Genomic DNA, 25,819 nt, shown 5'->3' with positions numbered 1-25,819 from the left:
TGTGCGTTGTTTTTTTGTTTTATTTTGTCAATTCAAGTTCTGATACTTACTGTGGCTTAAGATCTTAAGTTTAAGCATTTTGTAAGCATCTTGTTTTGGTTGGTTTTGCTTTTTGTTGACTTAGCTTAGCATTAACTGTTTTAAAGACATTTATTTGCCTTTGCTATTGACTTCATGAATGCTTTTCATGTAAAATGATGAGGTATACATTTTATAAATAAATAGTTGTCTGACTTCCCTTCCATTTCTTTCTAGACAAGGATCAACAATGGCCAGAGTCCCAGAATGTCAGGAGGAGATGATGGAGTTCTGCAGGTAACCACAGGGTCACATCTTGGATCCAAATTCATTGTTCAGGGATTTTCTCCATTGCTTCTTGAAACTAGCTATACTACTGCTATTACCTATGTTATCATTCCGTTGATGCATCAGTTGAAGTTGCCTGAGAATGTTAGTTACTTTGAACTATCCCTAACTTTGTAAACCTCCCTTTTGCTGACAAAATATGTGAATGTTACTATGGTGTAGGAACTCTAATGAATATTTACATTTTGAAAGAGTAATACCATATTATTGAGGCACAATCCCGAGAAAGTTAGGGATGCCCCAAACCATGGAATTAAGAACATGGACTACTTGGGTTGCCAGGTCCCTCTTTGCTACTGGCGGGAGGTTTTGGGGGTGGAGCCTGAGGAAGGCAGGGTTTGTGGAAGGGAGGGACTTCAATGCCATGGAGTCCAATTGCCAAAGCGGCCATTTTCTCCAGGTGAACTGATCTCAGTTGGCTGGAGATCAGTTGTAACAGCAGGAGATCTCCAGCTAGTACCTGGAGGTTGGCAACCCTACACACTACAGCAGCAGGCACCTAACCTCTGGACTTCACCTTCTGTCACAAAGCATCAGCATTGTTTTGTATGGTGTTTCTTTGATACTTCTAGCTTAAGAAAGGCTAATGAAGGATTTTGATTCCCAGTTGAGTCTAAAAATCTGGGACAATCCCATGAGCGCCTTCCTGTGCAAATGAGAGCAAAATATAACACACATTCCTTATTGTACATTATAATAAAGACAGATCGTTATTCTAGTTATAATACAACAACAATTATTTTTCCCAAGAGTTATTTGACTTATTTCTTCTTCTTTGTTGGTTACAGCATGAATGAGGAGATGCCATTCTATGAAGACCAGCTTTGCTTGGCAAAGGTAAATAATTTCTTGATTGGTTTTTGCTCAAATCAAGTCCTCATCTGAGAAATGAACTCTTAAGTAGTCACAAACTGCCATCTCCACTATTTCCTTAATGTTCAGCACCATAAACCTTAATGCATGACCAAATAGGACTGCGACTTTCTGATAGGAGAGGATACTTTTTCCCCAGTAAGACATTCCAGGATTTTAACACACAATGGTTGAGTCCTGGGGTAAGGGCATCCAACACATTTTTGCCCTCTGTTTAAGCACAAATTCTGGTGTGGCAGCAAGAAAGTGGCAGCTTTTCTCCTCTCACAACTTGCTTTTGTTCTGCTGATTTTCATCTGACCCACCACTGTGTGCTTATTTTGCCACGGAAACATTTGCAAGATTAGTTTGCTCCATGCTGGGGGGGATCTCATCTTGCAATTAGAAAAATTTTCAGCTCAGCTGCAAAACCTATCTGGATTTCCCCTCCCTGGATCTTAGAACCGTTTTCTTGCCTCTGAGCTGGACTGGTGTGTAGAGGGTGTCATTACTGAGCAATTCTTTTTCCCCTTCGGATCTTCAAGGAAACAGCAGCTTATCAGAAGGATTCAGCTGGTTTCTGTTTTGCCTGCAGAATGCCGCCCAAATTCTGAGACAGTGTGCTTCCTGCTCCCAAGTTCACTGTGCCTGTGAGATGGACATTCAGGTGACGATCACCAAGAGGGTCCCAACCAAGGGCTTCCGGAAAACTGTGGTGATTGTGGTTGCTGTTGAGAAGATGAGGATGAAGGGGAAAGCCAAGGCGTTCACGGATGATGATTTGCTGAACATCGTAAACACCATCTTAGGTACAGTACCAAGTATGGAGTTCTCAACCAGGGTGTGTAAAAATGAGGGAAGGAGGAGTGAATGTCCAAGCAGCTAGCTTGCTTTCTGTTGCCAAGGGGAAATCCATAACCTCATCTTCACTTGAATCGGGGTGGGAGGGTGACAGGGTGTTTTAGCCCCATTATGAACTAAGTAGGCACAGCTACGCTGCTCCTCCTCCATTTCTACTCTCCAGTTTTAGAAGGAGCCAGTTGTAGCCTTTAGGCTACAGTGGGAAATGTGATCATGAATCTAAACCTGGTTCATCTCTTTCTTTTCAGAGCCTGTGCCTTTTGACAAATCTGAATTCACTTATGCAGCAGATTCCGTTTACCGCTACACCCGAGCCGTCTCCTATGATATCCAAGATATTAAGCAGAAGTCACTTGTCCTCAATGAGCCTGCACAACTGGTGGCTGTCTACCTCCAAGGCTCTAACATTAATCATGCAGGTAAGGTCAGGATTCTGCTCCTCTCCCACCCCCAAAAGCTTAGTCAAAAAGTAAAAATTTCAAGTCATTCTTAATTTATCAGAAAAGTGTTTCCTGCCCAACTTAAGGGTAAACAAAAGCATCTCCTTGACTGTGGCACTGAAATCCTTTCCCTATTGTTTTCAGTGAAGCTAAAAATGGCTGTATATCGTCCGAAAGGCACTGTAAAGAATCCGATTGCACTGGGAATCAAAGGGAGCAACCTCTGCTTGTCCTGTGTGCCGAAAGAGGGAGCAGAAGGGCAGCCAGAGCTACAGTTGGAGGTGAGTGACTGCTTATCCTTTGCCGTTAGGATACAGGCTTGAAGAGAAACCAGACAGGTCAACCCACGTTTTGGTGACCAGCAGCTAAGGTTGCGAGGCTGGAATGCCTCAATGGAAGCAGTGTAGCAACTCCCACTGACCTGCTTCCAGCACATGGTACTTGTTTATCTGCCATCCCCCTTTTTGCAGTCCTATTTCTCTGCTCTCTTACATTTCCTACCTGGTATTTCAAGTTGCATACAGAAGAGTTTTATCCTCCAGAAGGGACACCCAGCTTCCTCCCTCATTCAGAACGCCAAGGACAGATGCACTGATCAGCCAATCACTGATTTAGTCTATTGTTTGACTCCTTCCCCATCAATTAAACATTTTTTTAATTTGTTCTAGAGGGAGGGGTAGGGGACATCATGACAAGGAGATAGCTAACAAGTGCTGTGCCTTCATGAGCAAACAGATAGCATGAGTTTTCCATCTGCTGAATCCTGGAGATCAGAATCTACATCTGAACAATGCTGTAGCAAGAGCACTTCTACAGCAGTCTCAGCTATTCAAAATAAGAATATCAAGATCCACTTGCAGACACCCCCCCTCATGTACACCCCAAGTTTGGCTTAGTATATACTGCCTTTCCATATCATTTGTAGGCCCAACTAGATATTACCTGTTGCTGATCAAAATCTTTTCCTCATGCCTCCCAGTAAAGTATAGTTGGTAGCAGACATGAGACATTACCTTACTCCCATGCATGCAGCAGCCATTGACCTGACACAGGGAAATGCCTACTGCAGTACCCTGCATCTATGGCTTCAACTAGACATCACTGGGGAATTGTGGGAAACAGAGGGGAATTAGCAGCAGTCAGCAACATGGTTGACTTTGTCTTGAACTGAGGATCCAGGGATCTGTGTGGCAAAGGAATTCTAATGCTGGAGAAAGATGGTGGTGCACATGCTAAAAAGTGGTGGCAAGACCGTTCAGGAGAAGAAAGTCCTGTGAGGGGCCGTGGCTCAGTGGTAGAGCATCTGCTTGGCATGCAGAAGGTCCCGGGTTAAATCCCCGGCATCTCTTGTTAAAGGGACTAGGCAAGTAGGTGGTGTGAAAGACCTCTGCCTGAGACCCTGGAGAGCCGCTGGGGGTCTGGGTAGTCAATACTGACTTTGATGGGCCAAGGGTCTGATTCAGTATAAGGCAGCTTCATGTGACTGATTAAGTAGCACTGGAATGAAAACTAGTAGAACCAAGAGAGTGTATTAAGAGCTGTATTATGAGTTGCATCCCTGTTCCAACATTCTGTAGAATACAAATCTGGAAACAAGGTGGATGGCTAAGGGGTCATGAAGAGTCGGTGTGGTTTGGTAATTAAAGGGTTGGGCTTTGGTGTGGGTGGGAGTTGTGCAGACAAAGTTTGTGTTGGTTTGGGCCCATGCCTGGACCACCCCCAACCAACCTACACCTGCCACTTTAGTAGTGAGAGTTAATTTTTCCTGTCTCACAAAAGGTCTTGCTTTTTTTCATCTACAGGAAGCAGACATCCTTCGGCACATTGACAGAACCAAGCTGGGCCGCTTCATCTTCAACAGGATCGATGGCGAGAACACCACAAGGTTTGAATCAGCAGCCTTCCCTGGTTGGTTCATCTGCACCTCCACCCAGCCCAACGAAGCTGTTGGTATGACTAACCAGCCTGGGCAAGTCGCAATCGTAGATTATGCTCTCACAAACCAAAAGAATCTGGTTTAAACCAAGTGCTTGTGTGTGCTATGTACACATCTGGTAATCTATGCGCATTTTCAGAGCCTGTACGGCCGGCAGATCCTGACAACGCTTTCCCTGGAGGGGGAATCTCCTAGAATCTAGGGGAAAGCACTTAATAATGAGAGAACTCTTTATAAGAATTTTCCTCAATGGGTCTCAGTATTACAAATGCCAGCCAACTGCCGGCTGGCATGTGTTGAAAATGCTGCCCAGGTTTTATTATTGAAAGTGTGGGGCGGGGGGAGGAAATATTTTACCACTGCGTTGTAAACCATTGTGCCTGTAAATATTTAATAGTTACTATTTTTCTGTTAATTACCAAACACAAGGTTATATACGAGGGTTTATATTTAATGAAAGTATTTATTAATAATTTATGAGTTGTTGCCACACTCTCTCTCAGCTAAGTTTTAATAAATTATTCAGCCTGTTCTGGTGGTCCTCGTTTTCTATTTGCTGTTTGCTTGGTATCCGTGGGAGGCATCACAGCGTGGGCTGGATGAAAATGAAGACAGGCTCGGCAGCAGCCCAGCCTTCAGAAGGGGTGTCGCAGGGGCTTTTTGCAACCACATTACAAGGGCAACCAAACCAAGATCATATGCCAGACAGTCATGTGACAGGCATCCAGACAGTCGTATTGACACAGAGGTATCTTGTCTGGATCAAAAGGAGAAGAACACAAACGCCCTTTATTTGGCCGTTCAGGAGCTTCTATGGCTATTGCTTTGCCATTTCTTTCTCAGTAATGCAGCCATTCCAAAAAAAAAATTCTAACGTTTAACTATACATTTTATTGCTGTTCAGTGACTACAGTAACGCTTGGTTGGTGCTATTTCGAATGTACCTTTTTTTCCTCCCTGGAGGAATTCTTGTGGATTGGAAGGAGGGGGTCTCACTGTGATGCCTTTAAAAAGCCCCTCTCTTGTCCTTCTTGAAGATTCTCACAACTCAGAACCTGGCAATTCTTCACTTAGAAGATGGCAAGGGGCAAACACTCCTGGGAATTTTGCAGAGCGATGCTATGCCCAAAAAGCAGTGAACACATAAAATTGTCTTCTACCAAGTCAGACCATCAGCTGGGTGGCAGCAGTTCTCCAGTCTCTTGGGCAGCTCTCCAGTCTCTTGGGCAGATAATTTCCCCCCCACGCACCCACCTCCTGATTAGATTGTTTAACAGGGGTTGAGCCAGATGTTCTGCATGCAAGGCCTGTGCGCTGCAACTATGCCACATCCTCTCCCTTTGCTTTCAGCATGAGTATGGAGGGAGGTGTAGGGGGACCTGTAAGATAGTAACAACAGGGCTTGAAAGCTACTTTGGTGGTGACGGAAGGAAAGAAAACATACTTTTCCGCCACCATTGCATCCTTGCTGTGTCATCCATCGATGTTGTTTCAAGTGGTAAGAGGCGCATTACACCTTGGCCTCCAAGCAGGAAATAGTAGTAGATCACTATGGCCAATTTGTTAAACTCTTTGTGGGTAAAACTCATTGTATCTGATATACATTAATTACAGAGGCATTGTATGTTCCTGATGCCTTCATCTGTCAGGTTTCCATGGATACTTTTCAGTACTGCAACCTAAGGATGTTAATAGAATAGTTGGGAGATTTGAGACATATCACCTGTAATTGCCTTTCTTTGAAAAAGTGGTGGCTTTTCATCTCCAAGTGCTTTCTAACGAGACAAATTATTATCTAGATCCTTCTCGATCCAGCTTTCAATAGAGGCATGGCACGGAAACTATCTTTGTTGCCCTGATAATCTTAATTGGTCTACTGGCAAGAGGAGAGCACCTCTGTTGGTTCACAACAATCATGGTCTCCTCCTGGACCACCTAACACAATGGGTATTTTATGATGGCCCTAATACTTCCAGGAAGATAAATCTCAATAAGTAGTTTGGGGGCCTTTTGCTTGGCCCTTTGCTTTAAAGAGATCTTCAAAGTTACCTTTGCTCTCTATTCTGTTGAACATTTACATGAAACCGTCAGATATCCAGATTATCTGAAGTAAATTTTTACTAGAGTGCAGATGACTCTTAACTTTATCTCTTTATTTCCTTTGCATGGAGGAAGGTGAATGCACTAACCCAGACTGCATATATAGAGACAGTGAAGGACTAGAAACTGGAAATGCTGTAAACTGGATGTAAGCTACCTAATTACCCTAAACAATTGTACAGGGTGTGAGCTCACGGACACACTGGAGACCATGCAATGAACTTTCTTGTTATTGTTGGCCATTTATTGCATTGTTATATACCAACTCCCTATTGGGAATGATTGGTGTATACATAGTAGGTTGTAATTTAGAGTACCATCTTTTAAGCTAAATCAGTAGTTTATAATTTTATATTGTATATTTTAACATATTATATATTATATTGTATGTATTTTGTTGGAGGCCACCATGAGCCTCACATAGTTGGGAAAGGGTGGGGTATAAATAAAATAAAATAATAAAATAAATATTATTCTCCCTTTGCAATAGCATCTGATAGCAAGCAAGGGAGAGTTGTTTTATACTGCTCGCCACACTGATAAATCCCCCAATCCTATATTTCTCCCCGGTCTCCCCCCCCAAAAAAGAAGAAAAAAGTAGCACACAGAAGTCAACCCTAACATTAAGGAGCTGGTTGACAGTTACTGGGCAGAAACGTCTCACTGAACATTTGCCTGTGAGCTATGCATCCTATGCATATATTACACACATGCCTATATAAATAAGGTTTCCTTGCCTGAAATGATGTTTGTGTGTGTGTGTGTAAAGTGCCATCAAGTCGCAGCTGACTTATGGCGACCCTTTTGGGGGGGTTTTCATGGCAAGAGACTAACAGAGGTGGTTTGCCAGTGCCTTCCTCTGCACAGCAATCCTGGTATTCCTTGGTGGTCGCAATCCTGGTATTCCTTGGTGGTCTCCCATCCAAATACTAACCAGGGCGGACCCTGCTTAGCTTCTGAGATCTGAGAGATCAGGCTAGCCTGGGCAATCCAGGTCAGGGCTAAATGATGTTTTAGGCCCTCATTTTTTACTAATTTACTTGTTATCAGCCTGTTTGCCATCTCAGATCCTCCCAGGGCCTCCTCCTGGTCGAGCCCTCTCTGTAGTCTTGCCTTGTGTAAGAAATGGAAGACCATTCTTTTTAGGCGTGCATTTTAGAGTTCATTTCATAAGGAAAATATTATTTTGAGGGAAAGTTGTATGGCTGTATTTCTGTCAGTTAAAAATGTTGTCTTCTACCTGGGGATCAATTTTTTTTAAGCCACTGTGAGCCATCGTGGTTGGTGACAGGAAAGGCAGCATACACTTCAACAAATAAATCAGAAGGGGCGTCGTATGATGATGTTGTGTATTTTAAGGTTGGTAGGATTCTGTGGACTGCCAAAAAAACAAACCAGTGGGTTATAGATCAAATCAAGCCTGAACTGACGCTAGAAGCTAAAATGACTAAACTGAGGCTGTCGTATTTTGGTCATGTCATGAGGCGACAAGAGTCACTGGAAAAGACAGTCATGCTAGGAAAAGTTGAGGGCAGCAGGAAAAGAGTAAGACCCAACAAGAGATGGATTGACTCAATAAAGGAAGCCACAGCCTTCAATTTGCAAGATCTGAACAAGGCTGTCAAAGATAGGACATTTTGGAGGACTTTCATTCATAGGGTCGCCATGAGTGGGAACCGACGGCACTTAACACACACACACAGGAGATTTATGGTGAAGACCCATCAGTTTAGCTCCTTCTGAATCTTTACAGGCCATCTGATATCTGCTGAAAAACTAACTTACCCCATGGTTCCCTTCTTGCTAGGGTTGCCAACCACCAGGTAGTAGCTGGAGATCTCCTGCTATTTCAACTGATCTCCAGCAGATAGAGATCAGTTCCACCAGAGAAAACGGCCACTTTGGCCATTGGACTCTATGGCATTGAAGTCCTTCCCCTCCCCAAACCCTCCTCAGGCCCCACCCCCAAAACCTCCTGCCGGTTGCAAAGAGGGACCTGGCAACCCTACTTCTTGCAAGCCTCTCCCAACAGACTCACAGTAGGTAGCCGTGTTAGTCTGTCTGCAGTAGTGGAAAAGGGCAAGAGTCCAGTAGCACCTTAAAGACTTTCTGGCAGGGTATGAGCTTTCGTGAGCCACAGCTCACTTCTTCAGATATAATAATTTGACCCCTGCATATAATAATTTGACCCCTGCATACTTTTTGGTGGACTCGAGCCCACTGCATCAGTCTTTGCCCCTGAAGAAATCGGCTCTAGTCCAGGACAGTTGATGCTGGAATAAAATGTCTGCAGTGATGGAAGTGTAGGGAGTCCCTAGCTTGCTGGGGGTAAAGGGAAGATGACTGGGGAAGGCACTGGCAAACCACCCCGTAAACAAAGTCTGCCTAATTCACAGTGGGTAGCCGTGTTAGTCTGTCTGCAGTAGTAGAAAAGGGCAAGAGTCCAGCAGCACCTTAAAGACTAACAAAAATATTTTCTGGCAGGGGATGAGCTTTCGTGAGCCAGCTTAAATCAAACCTATGAGAAGAAGAAGTAGAAAAGGGCAAGAATCCAGTAGCACCTTAAAGACTAACAAAAATATTTTCTGGCAGGGGATGAGCTTTCGTGAGCCACAGGCTCACTTCTTCAGATAAGTCTGCCTAGGAAACGTCGGGATGTGACGTCACCCCATGGGTCAGGAACGACCCGGTGCTTGCCCAGGGGACCTTTACCTTTAATGATGGAAGGCCATTCTTTTTAGAAGCGCATTTTGAGACATAAGGCTTTTGCAACAGCCCTAACGCAACTATGCTTCCAGAAATCAACCGGCAAACACAGCCCGTCTTCAGCCAATTATACACAATCTCGCTCCTCCCACTTTTAAAGTCCTCAGGGTGACTTCTGAACAGGAATGACAAAATCACACTAATGAAATAACAATACAAATACATTGGTTCTTGTAGGTTATCCGGGCTGTGTAACCGTGATCTTGGAATTTTCTTTCCTGACGTTTCGCCAGCAACTGTGGCAGGCATCTTCAGAGGAGTAACACTGAAGGACAGTGTTACATACAAATACATATCAGCCAGGGCAACACACAACCATCAAGTTATAGATGATGACGGGGGGGGGGTGACCCGAACAAATTTAGCGCGATGGCTAAAGACAGCAGTGATGGCTCCTGGCAGACGTCTCCAGGGGAAAAAACATCAACCACAGGAAAGGTCTTCTGTTAGGCAGCCACACTGCCCGACCTTCTGCAGGTAATTCCTAGCAAGCAGTTCTTCCCTGGTGCCACACTCCGACGGGCTTCCGAGCTTGCAAAGTTTAGGAGTTCAGCCAATTTAAATTGCATTTAGATATTCCCCCGAACGACTTTTCAGAGATCTGTCATTTTCATAGGCGGATAGCCATCACTTTTCCAAATGCTAGCTCTCACTTTCCTGTCCTTTCTCAGAAGCCGACAGCTCCTTTTCAACGCGCCTGCTTCGCAAGTCCATCGGCCGCCTCCACGCGGGCCAGCAAACCTTTCAAAGTCCTGCTCCGGTCAATCTGCATGGTTTTGTTTATTTTTCTCCATTGTTTGGTATAAATAATTTATTTAAACTTCCGATAGCAATTATTTAATAACAGCAAAAAAAAGAAAAAAACCGCGTTCCTGTGAAGAGGAGGGGGGGATTAATATGGCTGCAGAGAAACTTCTCCGTATCCACAGCACAAATCCTAAAGACTACATGAGTCCCGCTTGACCCCATGGCAGCAAACTGACGGCGATCTCGCTTCCGCCCCGCCCTTCCGCCAGCAGTTCGTGGCCTCACACGCCCTCTTCCCTACAGCCAATCCTTGCTCGCGAGCCGCAGCCCGCGGCCTCTCGTCCCATTGGCCCGTTTGAACAGAGCCAACCGGCAGAGCAGCGCAACGGCTGCTCTGCCGCCGCCCTGGTCCTGACCATGAAGCCGCCTCTGCATAAGGAGGCCGCGGCCGCCGCTCAAGGTAAGCGGGAGCCATCTCTAGGCGTCAAAGGCATCGGGGTTTCGGATGGTGCCAAGAAGGAGCATGCCTATTATATGCCTTTCCTTCTATCCCTTAGAAGCTCCTTGATCAATTGATCTTGAGCAGCCTATATCTAGTGTTGGAGGGATATAAGGACTGAAACAAATCTTGCCACTGACAATGTAGCCTTGGGGTCCCTGTCGCTTAGTAAAAAAAGGCATTATGTCAGTCACAGAGGCATTGGATTTGTATATTAAAAAGTAAAGGTCCCCTGTGCAAGCACCGGGTCATTCCTGACCCATGGGGTGACGTCACATCCTGACGTTTCCAAGGCAGACTTTGTTTTACGGGGTGGTTTGCCAGTGCCTTCCCCAGTCATCTTCCCTTTACCCCCAGCAAGCTGGGTACTCATTTGACTGACCTCAGAAGGATGGAAGGCTGAGTCAACCTTGAGCCGGCTACCTGAAACCGACTTCCGTCGGGATCGAACTCAGGTCGTGAGCAGAGCTTTTGACTGCAGTACTGCAGCTTAACACTCTGCGCCACGGGGCTCCTTGTATATTAAAAGGGGGGAAATATAGTGCAATCGAAGTTCCTCGTCAAAGCGGCCTTCCAAAAGGGCATGGGCTCATGAGTCAATAGAGCCAGAAGAGCAAGGGCAATATGTTAAAAATGTTAATGACCTTTCAGTAGCTTGAAAATATAACCAATTTATTTAAAATTATTTATTTTTAAAAATTTAAAAATTCAATTATAACAATCTGTATCCACTGTATAATGCCAGTAATGTGTACAATATATGTACTCTGTAATTACTAAAATATATACATTTCTTTCACAACAAATTTAATTGTACCTTTTTTCCACTTATGTATTTTTAAAATTTTGTATCTATTTCTTATAAAAATTAAACGATAGCCTTGTGGGTGGGCCCCTTTGTCTCCTGGCAACCAATATGTTTAGACCCAGTCTGAGTATGGCAGTGGTGGCGAACCTATGGCACGTGAGCCAGAGGGGGCACTCAGAGCCCTCTCTGTGGGCACGCGTGCCATCGCCCCAGCACAGAGTTCGCCTGAGTTCGTTACTAGAAAGCCTCTCCACGCGCGCCTGGGGGCATTTCTCTCATCACCCGCCCCTCTGCCCAGCAGCCCAATGGGAGCGCTTCCTCCCCCCCCGTCACATGCGGCAGGGCGGCTCACATGCCAGGTGGCTCACATGGGGCATGAGGGTGCGGCGCGGACGGCAGCCTGTTGAGTCTGTGGCGAAGGTGATTCCCGTGGTGGGGTTGGAGAGGAGCTAGGTTGGAGGGGAGCCTAGCTCACAGCGTGGCATAGCTGGAGGGGAGCAGAGCGCTCGGGCCACAGCGCGGGCTTTGCGGCGACTCCCACCTTTCAGTGAAATCCCCTACTAAAAGAGGAACACCCACTTACCCAGCATGTAATTAACCTGAGGAACTCCTTGACACAGGATGTGGTGATGGCATCTAGCCTAGATGCCTTTAAGAGGGGATTGGTATTCAGGTTAAATTGCCGTGTTGGCACTTTGCGATAAATAAGTGGGTTTTGGGTTGCAGTTTGGGCACTCGGTCTCTAAAAGGTTCGCCATCACTGGTATATTCAGAATTCTGCCCTGCATTACCATAGAAGGGTTAGCATTCAATCTAGCCAAGCAAAAAGCTCTACAGAGACAAGGAGTTGTCAGATAATATGTATAGGCAGGCAGACCACGTGGAGGGGGTATTCCGAAGAACTGGGATGAACAGACGTGACGAGCACAAAACGTAGTGCTGCTATAATCAAGCTCTTTAATGCGTTTTTTAATTTTGGTAAAAGCTTCAGTTTTCCCAAGATCTAATAACATATCCTGCGAGAAGCCCAACAACGCCAGTTTCTCATCTAAGATTTTTTGCCATGAGGATTTAAAAGGGTAATGCTTCAGAGAAGCTAGGAACCCCCCAGTGCTAAAGCACAGTTTAAGGTGTAGTTTAAAGGCCAACCACACCCTAGCTTCAAGTGACATTTGGCCAAACTCGGAACGAAGAGTAACGCCAGCAACACATCGAGGGGCATGCCTATTATATTAGGTGCTGTAGCAGGATGGTGCTGTTGCCGTCTTCTTGTTTGGGGGCCTCCTAGAGGCCCCTGGTTGGCCACTGTGTGAGCAGACTGCTGGACTCGATGGGCCTTGGTCTGATCCAGCAGGGCCTTTCTTATGTTCTCTTTCGAGCGTGAGCTGAGGGCCTCTCTAGTCGCCTGTTCCCATCCGGATGCGTCTAGAGGCAGCCGGCCGGTGAGATCACCTTCCCCATTTGGGAGAAAGAGCTCACAGGTAGACTACTGTCAGCCGTGGAGCTCTAGGAGCGGCGGGAGCCAAAGGAGGACAGATCCGCGGAGGGTGGAGTGAGCAAGGGGCCGTCTGGCTGGGAAACCGCTCCAACATGATGCAGACCTGAGAGGCGAGCTGTCAGTGTGGCGCTTTGGTGGCATTTGCGACCACAAGATGGCTGCAAAGCATGTTTGGGGAAAGTAGCGTGTCAAGTTGTCGCTGGTGCTTGGTTCTCTCTGGGCAGGATTGTTGCCTGATCAGTGGCGGACTGGCCATTGTGTTAGCTTGCCCAATGGCAAGTGGGCCCTGTGGGCCTCTGATGAGGTGGGCCCCCTTAAACATTAGGCAATATGTTAAAAATGTTAATGACCTTTCAGTAGCTTGAAAATATAACCAATTTATTTAAAATTATTTATTTAAAAAAATTTAAAAATTCAATTATAACAATCTGTATCCACTGTATAATGCCAGTAATATGTACAATATATGTACACTGTAATTACAAAAATATATACATTTCTTTCACAACAAATTTAATTGTACCTTTTTTCCACTTATGTATTTTTAATTTTTTTTATCTATTTCTTATAAAAATTAAACGATAGCCTTGTGGGTGGGCTCCTTTGTCTCCTGGCAACCAATATTTTTAGACCCAGTCCGCCACTGCGCCTGATATCTGACTTAAATATGGTGCTGGCAAGGCAAAATAACTCACCATGCTTGCCCAACCTTTCCTTTAAGCTGGCGGTTACCCATGCCAAATAGCTACCTCTGCTTAATACACCAAACACCCGCCCAGGGTACAGGCCTCTGACATGCTCGGCACATGTCGCTCCTTGGTACTGTAGCAGACCAGTTTAAATGTGTGCGTGTAAAGTCCCACCAATGAATCCTTTGCCTTTTCAACGTCCAGTTTAGAGATGTGAAGGCCTGGGGAAAAATTGAAAGAAAACTGGGTTTTTCCTAAGGACTTCTTAAATTTGAGAGAGAGGAGAAAGAAAGAAAGAAAAAAAAATCTTGTATTAAACATTTTATCTTTTAGAATGAGTAAAATTATTATTAAGGCAAGGTTTTTCCACTGGAAAATAACATTTCAAGAATGCTTTTGTTTAAATCTAAATGGTTTTAGCAACAATTAATGTGCCATAATTTGTTTAATGATAACATATTATTAGTAAAAATAATAATTTAATAATGTATTATCTCCTATTGTGATTTGGGATGAGAGAGTTTATCCAAATAAAACACTTCCTTTTGTTTACTTCAGAAAGTGTTTTCTCTGTCAGCTTCTGTTTTTTTCCTTCCTGCAAAAATTAAAGATACTTGTGCAGTGGTAGCATAGAGTACAGCACTTTCTAAAGTCAGTACAGCACTTTCTAAACTCTTGGGCATGCTTGCAATTCTTACAGAAAACAAAGAATTTATACTTTTAAATGCCATAAATGTGTCAAATTTATAAATGATGTATTTAAGGATTGATAGGAAAGTAAGCACTGAATATATTTCAATTTCCCCCAACATTTTAGGGGTTTTTTTTTCTTTTTAAAAAAGTGTGCCCCCCATGGCTTCAAAATTTTCTGAAATTTTTACATCTTTAGTCCCACTTTAGTTGGGCCTCCGCACTAGCACCACTGAAGGTGTTCCATGTTATCAGCACTAACTGCAGTGCATTCAAGTAGCAACTGTGGCTGTGGACAAACACGCCTTCCAAAACATTTAGCATGCAGCCAAAATAATGGAATCCATCAAGTCACCTTGTTTCAAGGGTTTTGCAAAGGGTTAGAGCAAACTTGCCATATTTGAGGCAGCAACAGTAGGTTTGTTGCTGGTACAGTGGTACCTACTTCGTGAGTCTGATGAAGTGAGTTAGGACACAGAGTCCTAACTGCATCCTTGGGGTCAGTTTTATGGGTCTTGCAACAGGCGTGTGAGAGTGTTGGCCTTGTGACCAAATCTGGTATAAGAAGCTGGAGATCTTGATGACTGTGTCCCCTGGTCAGGTTCCCACAGAATGAGTTCGATAATAGCCTCTTGGTGTCGGCTGCTTGTGCGACTTGCTGGTGATCTTAATGCTCTTTGAATCTCTTGCAGAGGAGAGATGGAGGAGACTGCAAGAATATTTAGCGGCCAAAGGAAAGCAAAAGCAACCCAGTTCCAAGTGAGTGAACGAAATGTACACATGGAGGCTCACAACTATGTGTCCCTCTTCTTGCTCCCCCGCCCCTGGATAAGGCAGCTGGGAGCTGGTGTTAGCAAATCCTGAAAACAGTATATGCCTATGGTGGATGGGAATGTATTCCTTGTGAAGACACAAGTTTGCAGTTTGGGTGTTCCCCTGGACCTTGCCCTACTCCAGTTGTAGCTGGGAGCTCCTCTTATCTACTGAGGCCGAGATACCAATTTCAGCCTTTCCTTGAGAATTCTGACCTGGTCAGTTGCATGTGCTCAGGTGACTTCCAGGTTGCCCAGCTGTACACATGAATGCACGAAGCTGCCTTATACTGAATCAGACCCTTGATCCATCAAGGTCAGTATGTCCACTCAAACTGGCAGCGGTTCTCTAGCATCTCAGGTGGAGGATTTTCACATCATCTACCGCCTGGTCTTTTTAATTGGAAATGCTAGGGATTGAACCTGGGACCTTCTGCGTGCCAAACAGATGCTCTCCTACTGAGCCACGGCCTCTCCCCATACTGTAACATGCTGTAAATGGAAGTGCTTATGAAAAGTTCTCAGAAACCATGGTTCTATGCATGTGTACTCAAGAGTAAGTGTTTGGCCTGTGCCCAAACCAGTGTGTATACATTTGCAGCCTGAGTCAAGTGTGTGGTGTGTTTGAAGTAAATTTTCATAAAATGACTCCTCAAAATATCTTTTTCCATCTTTTTTTCCAACAGGCCATACTTAAAGGACAGGACTAATCAGCAGAACCTGCTTCCTTCCAAATCAGACCCTGTAAGTAGATAAGGATATTCTAGTACTTGAGGTTGGGGATTCCTCCTCATCAAAGGCTACAGGGACATTAAGAATGAAATGGGGGGGGCCTTTTAAAAACAAACATCTTAGTTGTATGTGTTCTCTGAGCATTCCTGTCTATTTTTGTTTTTTAAACTCCTGGCATATACATCTTTTCTGTTTTCAGACTGCCAGATGTAAAGAAAAAATTATCCTGAAGAAGACAAAAGGTGAGCAGAAGAGGGAGGCAAAATATTCAGTCCCTGCTGGCCGGGTTCCGCGGAGCAGATTGTCTGGTGCTCCTGTCTCTCAGAAGCCCCAGAATGTTCCTTTGGAGCTGCTAAGAAAGGGTCCGTTCCATCCTCTTCCCTCAAAGGCCTCTGCTGAAAACCTCTCTGGGAAACGGAGTATCACAATACCCTCCTCCAAGCATGGTTTATGCCAAGGAAGAAAGACTAAAAAGTTGGAGCCGGTCACCAAACCAAAAACTCGAGCGCTCCTGCAGACTGCAAAAAGTTTCAAGCAACCGAACCATCCTGTGGAGAGCTTGCAAGAAAATGCTGATAAAGAGAATTTGGAGAGCCTTGAGAAGAAGGCAGCTCTGAGGTTTGGCCTCCCATCTGGTTCCCAAACAGTGAGAAGGCCAAATGTGGGCTTCGCTTCACAAGGCAGCATGCCTGGGAAAAGGCAAGCACAGACTTCTCAGGCTGTTAAGTCACAAGTCCAGGGTAAGCCCAGAAGGCCTTCAGCTAATCTCAAGGGGGCTGATCTTCAGAAGCGAGTCCTTGGAGTGTCAGGAGTACAGACAGCATTGAAGGTTAGCCAGTCATCTACTAATTCGAGGCCAGAAATTAAAGGCCAGGGTCTGAATCCAAGGGCAACAAAGCAACCTACCATGAATCAACAGGCTGCTGGTGTGCTGGGGCAAGGAAAAAAGAATGTGGCACAGTCAAGGACAGGCAGAGCTCCAGATGCTGTTCAGAGGGGACAACCGAAGGAGCAGCGGGCAACTCCTCACAAGACTCAGCATGTGAGAAGGCATCCGAGCAATTTTCATCCTTTGACAAACCCCTCGGTAAGAGAACTAAGAGGAAAACGGACTCTCTCTTTGGCCGCATGTGAGGACATCAACAAGTGTGGAAGCACAGCAAGAAGGAACCAGAATGGTAAGAAGCTCCAGCAAGCACCCAGGACTCCCAGCTTGAAATCCAGGCCTGTCGTCTCTCCAGATTGCTCAGCAAATAGAGCCATTGACACTCTGAGATGTGGAAGAAGCAAGTCAAGGCAGCTGGGGACAGGAACAGGTCCGGAGGCCAAAACACCGGGTACGCCGGATCGCAGGCAAGTTTGGCCCCAAGCGTGTTTGCATTCACCTGTCTGGTCCAATTTCCTGTCCTGGGGCTTTCCTAGAGATCATCTGAAATCAGACCAGAGCAGCTTCTGGGGTAGAGAGGCGGCTGATGGGAGCACATGTCTGCACCCTGCTCTTTCTTGGGAGGTAGATCCCACAATGTGCCTCTGTCAGACCCTTGTCCCAAGGGTGGTCCAAGTGGACATGAGAGCCAGCATGGTGTAGTGGCTAAGAGCAATGGATCTGGAGAACCGGGTTTGATTCCCCACTCCTCCACATGAGCGGTGGGCTCTAATCTGGTGAACCAGGTTGGTTTCCCCACTCCTCCACATGAAGCCTGCTGGGTGACCTTGGGCTAGTCACATCTCTCTCAGCGCCATCTACCTCACAGGGCTTCTGTTGGGAGGGAAAAGGAAGGTGATTGTAAGCCGGTTTAATTCTTCCTTAAGTGGAAGAGAAAGTCGGCATATAAAAACCAACTCTTCTTCTGAGTTTTGTTTGAGGAATGTTCATGTTCATCAGCAGATGTGACAGCAAAACAGATGAAGGCATAACTATTTGTGCCTCCACTTTCCATGTTACATTTTCTCACCTGATAAAAAGGAGTTTAGCATCTCTTGTGGGGTATAGGGGGGGCGCACATGAGCTGTGCATGACAAAGCAGAAACCAAGTGGCTCTGCCGTGTGTCGTGACACTCAAGAGATTCTCCCCCACCCCGTGTTCTTTATATTGTGTTGCCAGACACCATGAGGAGCCTTCTCTTTTTCAGTTTCCTGTTTGTAAACAGCAAGCTCCTTTTGATTAAAGTTACTGGCAGGTAGTCCTCCCAGGCTGTACCTGGAGGTGGCATCCTTTGCCTTTCAATGTCCCTCTGATGATGCTGCATGACTGCACTAGCCATGCACACAAACAGCGGTGCATGAATGAGGGCCAAGGAAATGCGCTGAGACGGGAAATACCCTCTAGGTGGGCAGCTGGAGCCATGACTTTGCTTGCCATTTAAATGTTGATTGGAGTCCTTGTAAATTGCATTAATGACCCCTGAGTCATATAACCGCATGCACTGATGCGACCCTCCCTCATTTCATACTCACAACAACTTTGATGGAAAGTGACTGGCCAAGGTCACCCAGACAGCTTCAGGGGTTTTTGAATTGGGCCCTCCCTAGCCCAAATACCCTACCCAACCCCCACCCCACCAGCTCTCAAGCATGTAGAACACAAACCTGGTCGTCTGCACACAAAGCCAGCTGGGTGACCTTGGGCTAGACACACTCTCTCAGCCCCACCTAGCTCACAGGGTGTCTTTTTGGGGAGGGGAAGGGAAGGTGATTGAAAGCCGGTTTGAGTCTCCCTTAAGTGGTAGAGAAAGTCGGCATATAGAAACCAACTCTTCTTCGTTTTTATATATTAATTTTTTATTATTTTTAATAAGAAAAACAAAACAAATTATAAAGAACATACAATAACAAAAAACATAAAAAACATAAAAGAACATAAAAATACAAAAAGAGCACATTATACAATAATCAGTATTACACCATTTGATATGAATTATAAAATACACAGTGCTCAAATACCCACCACCCACCTTAACAGTGAATCCCACCCCCAATAGACTCCCGGAGAAGTGTTTTGACAGTATTTAAAATTACATTATACTATTACTATTGTAAAAAAATAATAATACATTTTATCTATAATTCATTAACTATACTTGTAAAGTTCATTTTCGCCAGTTTATCCCAAAAAGCGACGGCCTTTGACCATGTTTTTTTAAACTCTTCCATATCTTTACCATGTACATCCACAATTTCTCTCTCCAGTCCTTAATTGAAGGTTTATTTACTTGCTTCCAGTTTTTGGCTATTATAATTCTTGCTGCCGCAAAACTATATTGACATATGACTCTGTCACCTCTATCCATATTATCTTTAGGTATTCCCAATAAACAAAAGGTGGGGTCTTTTTTATTTTTATATTTATCAGGTTATTAGTTTCCTTTAATATTAATCTCCAAAATCTCTTAAATTTTTTTACAAAACCACCATACATGCATAAACGTGCCTTTTTCAATTCCACACTTCCAACATCAACCAATATCGTCTTTCTTCATTTTACTTAGCAGTACCGGGGTTATATGCCATCTATAAAACATTTTATATAAATTTTCTCTTATTTCATTAGTAATTGTAAATCTGTTTTCCCTTTTCCACAAGTTTTCCCATATTTCCAAATCAATATTATAACCTATAATATAAGGTTATATTATAGCCTATAATGTAAGGTTATATTATAACCTATAATATAAGGTTATAAAACCAACTCTTCTAATGACGTCTCCTTGTTTTTCACTAGGAGGCTGCTAGAACAGTGGCTGAAATCTCACAGGAAATCCTACAAGCGGCCACCAATGACACTGCCCGCTGCAAAGCCACGGAAGAAAAGGGAGACCCTGAACCAGTCCTTCTGGCGTGGTCTGGGGAAAGAGGAGGAAAGGATGGATCGCAGCTTGATGGATAAGATCTCCAGCACATTGACAGAATGCCTGAAGCTTGCTGAGGAGGTGGGCTTTGGATCTTCCATCCAGCATATGGGAAGATCATGGTTGTCAATGGGGGATGTTACTTCTATGTCTACAAGCAGCAAAGCGGAGAAGGCGGTCCAACTGTGTCTTTGCCTGGCCCGACCTTCTCCTAGTGCCACCTGTCTTCTGTAGCAAGCAGGGCTTCAACTGTACCCCACAGTAGGTAGAGAAAGATGTGGGGTGAAGGGACCAATGGGATCAGGGCAGGAGAAGGCAGGGTTGTTTTGCTCCTTTTTCTTTGGTCCTTTCAAAAGCTTATAGTATTTCTAGGGTTGCATCCTGTCAACCAGACTCAGAAAGCTTTGTAACGTTATCCTGTGGCCTCACCTATTACAAGGGGCACTGCCTGCAGATCCCCAGGATATACAGCAAACAGCCAAGATATACAGCAAGCAGCTTCAGTGGCTTGAACTACCTCTGCAAAGAAAAGAGGTTGCAGCTTTTGAAAAACCACTGGAAGTTAACGAAGGTCCAGAACCACATTGCTTTTCTCCCACCTGAATTAGATCTGGACTAGCAATCCTTGGTTCTGGACCAGTTTGCGAGTCCTGTTTTGTAAAGGGGTACTTTCCCAGGCCTTGTAGGCGCATTGTGCAAGGTACAGTCCAGTTCTGGATATAAGTGACCCACTGGTGCCTTCCTGTTCAGGAGTCAGACCTCCCATGAGCAGAGAGCATATTCTGTTGTATCTATTCATGCCTATCCTGCCTTTCCAAGTAAGGTTCAAAACAGTTCTAAAGACAAATACAGGGCTGTAGTGATAATGTTTGATAAGACCCAAGCACCTTACCTGTCACCCAAAGGTGCCAGATGGTACCAGCAAGCCACATTGCTCATGCTGGAGGAGTCTTGCTAACTTGCCCTGTGTGCAGACTTGTTCTGACCCACCCCAAACTGATCTTTTTTCCCACCATTTGGCAACTGCCACCCTACAAGTGGGACATCAGCCACAATGTCTTCAGTTACTGATGGCCAAGGGAGGGCCAGAGTTGGTATTCACAGCCAGGGTCTTTCATTGCTCCCGTCGGCCTTCCTCTTCTGAACTGTGCTGCTCTGAATAATCTCTGTTCTCTCCTAGGGGTTTGCTTCCGAAGAGATCCTAGCCATGCTTTCCCAGATCCCAGAGGCGGAGAAGTTTGCCCAGTTCTGGATCTGCAAAGCAAAACTGCTGGCACGACGTGGCACGTTTGATGTGGCCGGGCTGTACGAAGCGGCTGTTCGTGCTGGGGCTGCAGTGAGTAGCTTTCCGTTAGCCGTCAGCGTCTTGCTTTGTTTTCGGCTCGCCGGGCCGAGTATTCAACAGCTAGGTCTCCATCCTGAGTAAATGTTTTGTTTGGATTAAGCAGGACAACTTGCAAGTTCAGTTTTCTCTCTTTTTAAAAAAAGGACCTTTCCTCTGCCTCATCGGTACATTGCGCAAGCTAAACTGGTGTGTGGGGGGGTCTGGTTGCCACCAATGAGAATTAGGGGTGGCGCAACACAACAGAGCTAACATGGGTCTTGTTCCTAAACCAAAGATCCCTGCAAAGGAGGCGGCTTGTGGGGAAATCTCACTTCCTGAGCACATGGAGATCCTGAAACACAAATGGTGGGAGAGGACCCTGTGTCAGTGGGCCCTCTTTCCCCTGATCCTAGAATGGCATGGGAGATTGGAGATGAAACAGAGCTCTGGTGTTAAAGGCTTCAAGAGAGGCACGGGCAAGCAAAGATTTTCTGGGACTGCACAGGGGATGGGACATGGGGGTGGGAGTTATTGGCCTGCAGTATGCAGCACCCCACCCCATCAGATTCTTGACACAAACTGAGCTGTAGGAATTCTGTTTCTAGTCCTGGCTGATTATAGGAAATGTGGGGGGAAACGGCACACGAGGTAGGTGTCTGAATAGCTACGCAGCCCATGAGAAGATGTTGAAGAAATGGATGGTTTAAAGCCTGGTTCTCGAGTGCTCAGAAGGCAGCTCATAGCACACTGGGAGCTTCCTCTGCCCTCTCCCCCGTTTCTTTGGAATATATGTTCAGTTTATTTGCTTAACATTGTCCCAACAGAGGACATTTGCATAGATGATAAACATGCATGGATCAACCGAGCAATACGGATATGCATGACCTCTCTAGCAGAGCAGCTGGGAACGCAGAGGATTTAATCCCCAGCTCCATTCCTGTTCAGCCTAGAGACCTTCCCTGCTGAGCCTGGGGCCCTTTTGAGACACCCCCCACCCACCCAACCTCTATAGCAAGTGTTCAGTGCTCCGAAGGACCCCCTGTCTTGCACGTGAGATGTGTGTTGAATGCGCTGTGGTTGCTCAGTGTAGCTTTTTGTTTTGTAGCCACTACAGAAATTGAAGGAAGTTGTTGCTGACCTTTTGAAGAATCCAGACAAGACAGCCCAGGGTAAGAAAGATGGAACAGGCAAAAGTGGTTCCCGCGTTTCATGAAAATTAACAGCGACAGCTAGAATCCCATGCACAGCTACTTGGAAGACCGGCTTCTCACTTCGGAAGGGGATAACTGTTTGATTAAGTCGGCTGGCTGCCCATGTTTCGCTCCCAATATTGGGCCCAGTAGTAGTCAGGGTTTTACCTGGGAGGGAGCTCATACCTGCCACCCAACCAAGGACAGAGGAGAAAAGGGCCATCTTTTCTCTCCAGCATGGTGTAGTGGTTAAGAGCGGTGGACTCTGATCTGGAGAACCGGGTTTGGTTCCCCACCCCTCCACATGAGCTGCGGAGGCTAATCTGGTGAACTGGGTTTATTTTCCCACTCCTACACACGAAGCAAGCTGGGTGACCTTGGGCAAGTTACAGCTCTGTTAGAGCTCTCTCAGCCCCACCTACCTCACAGGGTGTCTGTTGGGAGGGGAAGGGAAGGAGATAGTAAGCCAGTTTGAGTCTCCCTTAAGTGGTAGAGAAAGCTGGCATATAAAAACCAACTCTTCTTCTTCCCTTTCCCTAAAGGCTCCCTCCCATGATACACTAGCGTAAGAAGTCCAAGTTGTGCTTTTGGAACTTGGTTAGCAATGTTAGCTGTTGCATCTCAGTTAGCAAATGTGGGTCTCTTGGTGGGACTGTTGCAGCTTCAAGGGATTACAGGATTTGGAAGGAAAATGGGGATAGTGGGAACCCGCCTACTGATCCAGCTAATAAGTTCCAGGAAGCTGCCTCTGCCTCCCCTCCCACTAAAATGAGCACTATTTACCTCAAAAGGAAGTACCATCACCAAGGCGGGGGGGGGCGGGGCTTCTCATAGAATCATAAAACATAGAATCATAGAGTTGGAAGGGGCCATACAGGCCATCTAGTCCAACCCTCTGCGTAATGCAGAATCAGCCTAGAGCATCCCTGACAAGTGCTTGTCTAGCCTCCGCTTAAAGACTGCCAGTGAGGAGGAGCTCACCACCTCCCTACGTAGCTGATTCCTCTGTCGAACAACTCTTACTGTAAAAAATGTTTTCCTAATATCCAGCCGGTACCTTTCCGCCCGCAATTAATCCCATTATTGCGAGTCCGATCCTTTGCTGCCAACAGGAACAGCTCCCTGCCCTCCTCTAAATGACAGCCCTTCAGATACTTAAAAGAGAGCAATAATGTCTCCCATCACCCATTAGGGGCTTGCTGCTATACTTTATTTCATTGTGCATCCCGGCAGGCTGCAGCCAAAGGCAGAGGTGGCAGCAACGTGTCAAACCACAGGTCCTGTGCCCCAACTGGGGCAAGCAAAGGGCCAAGTCAGAACTTTGAATCAGCAAACGTCTCCTGGGGGGGGGGGGGTGCTGATTCCCATCAAACATCCTGAATAAGTGCCCTAAGATGAGGGTTCTCAAGCCGAGCAGTGCTCTACAGGGAGTTGTGGACATTAATGAGGGCTCTAATACTTCTAAATACTGTCTCTGCGATTTCTCTTTAAGCTTTAGTATGTCCTGACTACTCTATGCAAAGAAAGATCATGCCTCAGGAGAGCCAGCGTGGTGTAGTGGTTAAGAGCAGTAGTTTGGAGCAGTGGACCGGGTTTGATTCCCCTCTCCTCCTCATGAGCGGCGGAGGCTCATCTGGTGGACTGGATTTCTTTCCCCACTCCTACACACGAAGCCAGCTGGGTGACCTTGGGCCAGTCACACTCTCTCAGCCCCACCTACCTCAAAGGGTGTCTGTTGTAGGGAAGGGAAGGTGATTGTAAGCCGGTTTGATTCTTCCTTAAGTGGTAGAGAAAGTCGGCATATTAAAAACCAATTCTTCTTCTCTATCCAAACGGTGGAGTCTTTCGACATCCAGCTATATTTCCCCTGCTGCTCTCCTCTTTTGTCTCCCCCCACAGCGGTCCCTGCCCAAGTCAGTCCTGTCCCTGCCAGGGACCGGGTTGAGATGAATCCCCAGAGCACTTTGCAACGCCGGATTTGCAAGCCGGTCTCAGGTGTCAAGCTACAAGTTGTTCCCCTGCTCAGGTAAGGATCCTGGTCTCCCTCTGCCCCTCCCCCGTCTTCTGATCTAACGTTCTTTGAGCTCTGCCGGGCCAGCCTTCCCCACAGGCCAAACTCTTCTGACAACTAGCAGGGGAGCCGTAGCTCGATTGGAATCGTGCCCGCTTTCTTGTTGACACCATTCCTGTGTGGTGACAGCTGCTGGGTGGTTTTAAGCTGGGACAAATGGCTTCGGTAACAGAAAAGTGGGTCATGGCCGTACCCAGGCCCCAGCTTCAGTCGGCGCCTGCAAGCATTTCTTCCACTGCTAGGGCTTGTCCTTCCCCGATTCCAAGCTGACCGAACCCTAGCTGTGTGGCCAGCCAGAAGTGGAATGAACGCAAGGCAAATGTTCTCAATTTCAATAATGCCTCCCAATCTGCAAAAGTGTGGGGGGTGGGGGTGGCAAAGACTCTGTGATACACAACCCTGAACTCCAAAGTACTTTGTTGCTGGTTCCTGTGACCCACAAGAGGTTTGCCTTGAGAAGCAAGCAGCCCTGTCCAGTTATTCTCTTTTTGGCGGGAGAGTGGAACCATTGTTGAGGAGAGAGCAGCCGACTCTTGTTAACCTTCTCTGGTGTAGTGGTTAAGAGTGGTGGTTTTGAGTGGCGGACTCTAATCTGGAGAACCGGGTTTGATTCCCCACTCATGAGCGGCGGAGGCTAATCTGGTGAACTGGATATGATTCCCCACTCCTCATGAGCGGCGGACACTAATCTGGAGAACCGGGTGTGATTCCCCACTCCTCCACATGAAGTCATCTGGGTGACCATGAGCTAGTCGCACCTCTCTTAGAGCTCTCTCAGCTCCACCTCCCTCACAGGGTGTCTGTTGTGGGGAAGGGAAGGGAGGGGGATTGTAAGCCTGTTTGATTCTTCCTTAAGTGGTAGAGAAAGTCGGCATATAAAAACCAACATTTCTTCTTCTTCGTTTCAGAGCAAAAGAGCACCGGACGGGGCCAGAGACAAAGCTCTTGACTCCCGTGCGGCGCTCCCTGCGGATAGAGGGCGCCACTGCCTGCTACCCACAGATGCTGAAGGACCATGACCCGGTGGTGACTTCTCTCGATGAACTTCTGGCCACGGACCATGGCAGCCTCTTTGTGTTCCGTAAAAATGAAGCTTTGCCAGAGGATGTGGAAATGGAGTTCCTGAAGTTGTGACTGTACCCCAAGCCCTGAACATGCCTCCATATTTAGGTGACAGTACAAGGAAATCAAATTTCCCCTCACCCCCTTCCCAGGACCTCACCTCTGTGTTTCTAAAGGCCTGGCAGGGGGTGTTCGCTGTCCCGCTTTCCTGTTACAGCTGTGCAAATAGATTGGAAACAATTATAACTTTCACATTATGGGTATCTTTATTTTTATTGGAAGAAAACTGCACATCTGGCTTTGGGGAGCTGGGGGGGAGTGCCCTTGTTCTACGGCAAGATTTCTTTAGAGGAGGCAGCTTCGTAGAGGAACGAACGAAAAGCCTGTCAGTCTCGAGTGAAGGCGTTTCTGAATTTTCTGTGCCTTGCCCCAACCCTTTCTTGCTGCTCCTCTGTGAGCGCGAAAAAAGAGAAGGGTCCCTTGCGTACTAAAGTGCAACAAGTTTCTCTGCTACTCCAGTAACTTAA

General features: G+C 46.1%; 2 protein-coding genes across 2 annotated transcripts; both read left to right on the top strand.

The window, feature by feature from the left end:
* Positions 1-206: 206 nt before the first annotated feature.
* On the top strand, positions 207-4,540 carry LOC130486804 (interleukin-1 beta-like). Its single transcript, XM_056860102.1, has 6 exons — positions 207-315; positions 1,155-1,203; positions 1,814-2,027; positions 2,328-2,498; positions 2,664-2,800; positions 4,322-4,540. The coding sequence occupies exons 1-6, from the start codon at positions 269-271 to the stop codon at positions 4,538-4,540; spliced, it is 837 nt and encodes a 278-aa protein (XP_056716080.1). The 5' UTR covers positions 207-268.
* A 5,945-nt stretch (positions 4,541-10,485) lies between these two features.
* CKAP2L (cytoskeleton associated protein 2 like) lies at positions 10,486-25,368 on the top strand. Its single transcript, XM_056860582.1, has 9 exons — positions 10,486-10,528; positions 14,945-15,011; positions 15,751-15,808; positions 15,996-17,149; positions 19,519-19,726; positions 20,826-20,981; positions 22,075-22,138; positions 24,059-24,185; positions 25,139-25,368. Exons 1-9 carry the CDS (start codon positions 10,486-10,488, stop codon positions 25,362-25,364), a joined length of 2,103 nt encoding a protein of 700 aa, XP_056716560.1. The 3' UTR covers positions 25,365-25,368.
* The last annotated feature ends 451 nt before the right edge of the window (positions 25,369-25,819 follow it).

This window comes from Euleptes europaea, chromosome 14 (genome assembly GCF_029931775.1).
Source record: "Euleptes europaea isolate rEulEur1 chromosome 14, rEulEur1.hap1, whole genome shotgun sequence".
NCBI classification, from domain to species: domain Eukaryota; kingdom Metazoa; phylum Chordata; class Lepidosauria; order Squamata; family Sphaerodactylidae; genus Euleptes; species Euleptes europaea.
Note: the sequence above shows the minus strand (reverse complement) of the source record. Positions and strands in the feature narration are given on the sequence as shown.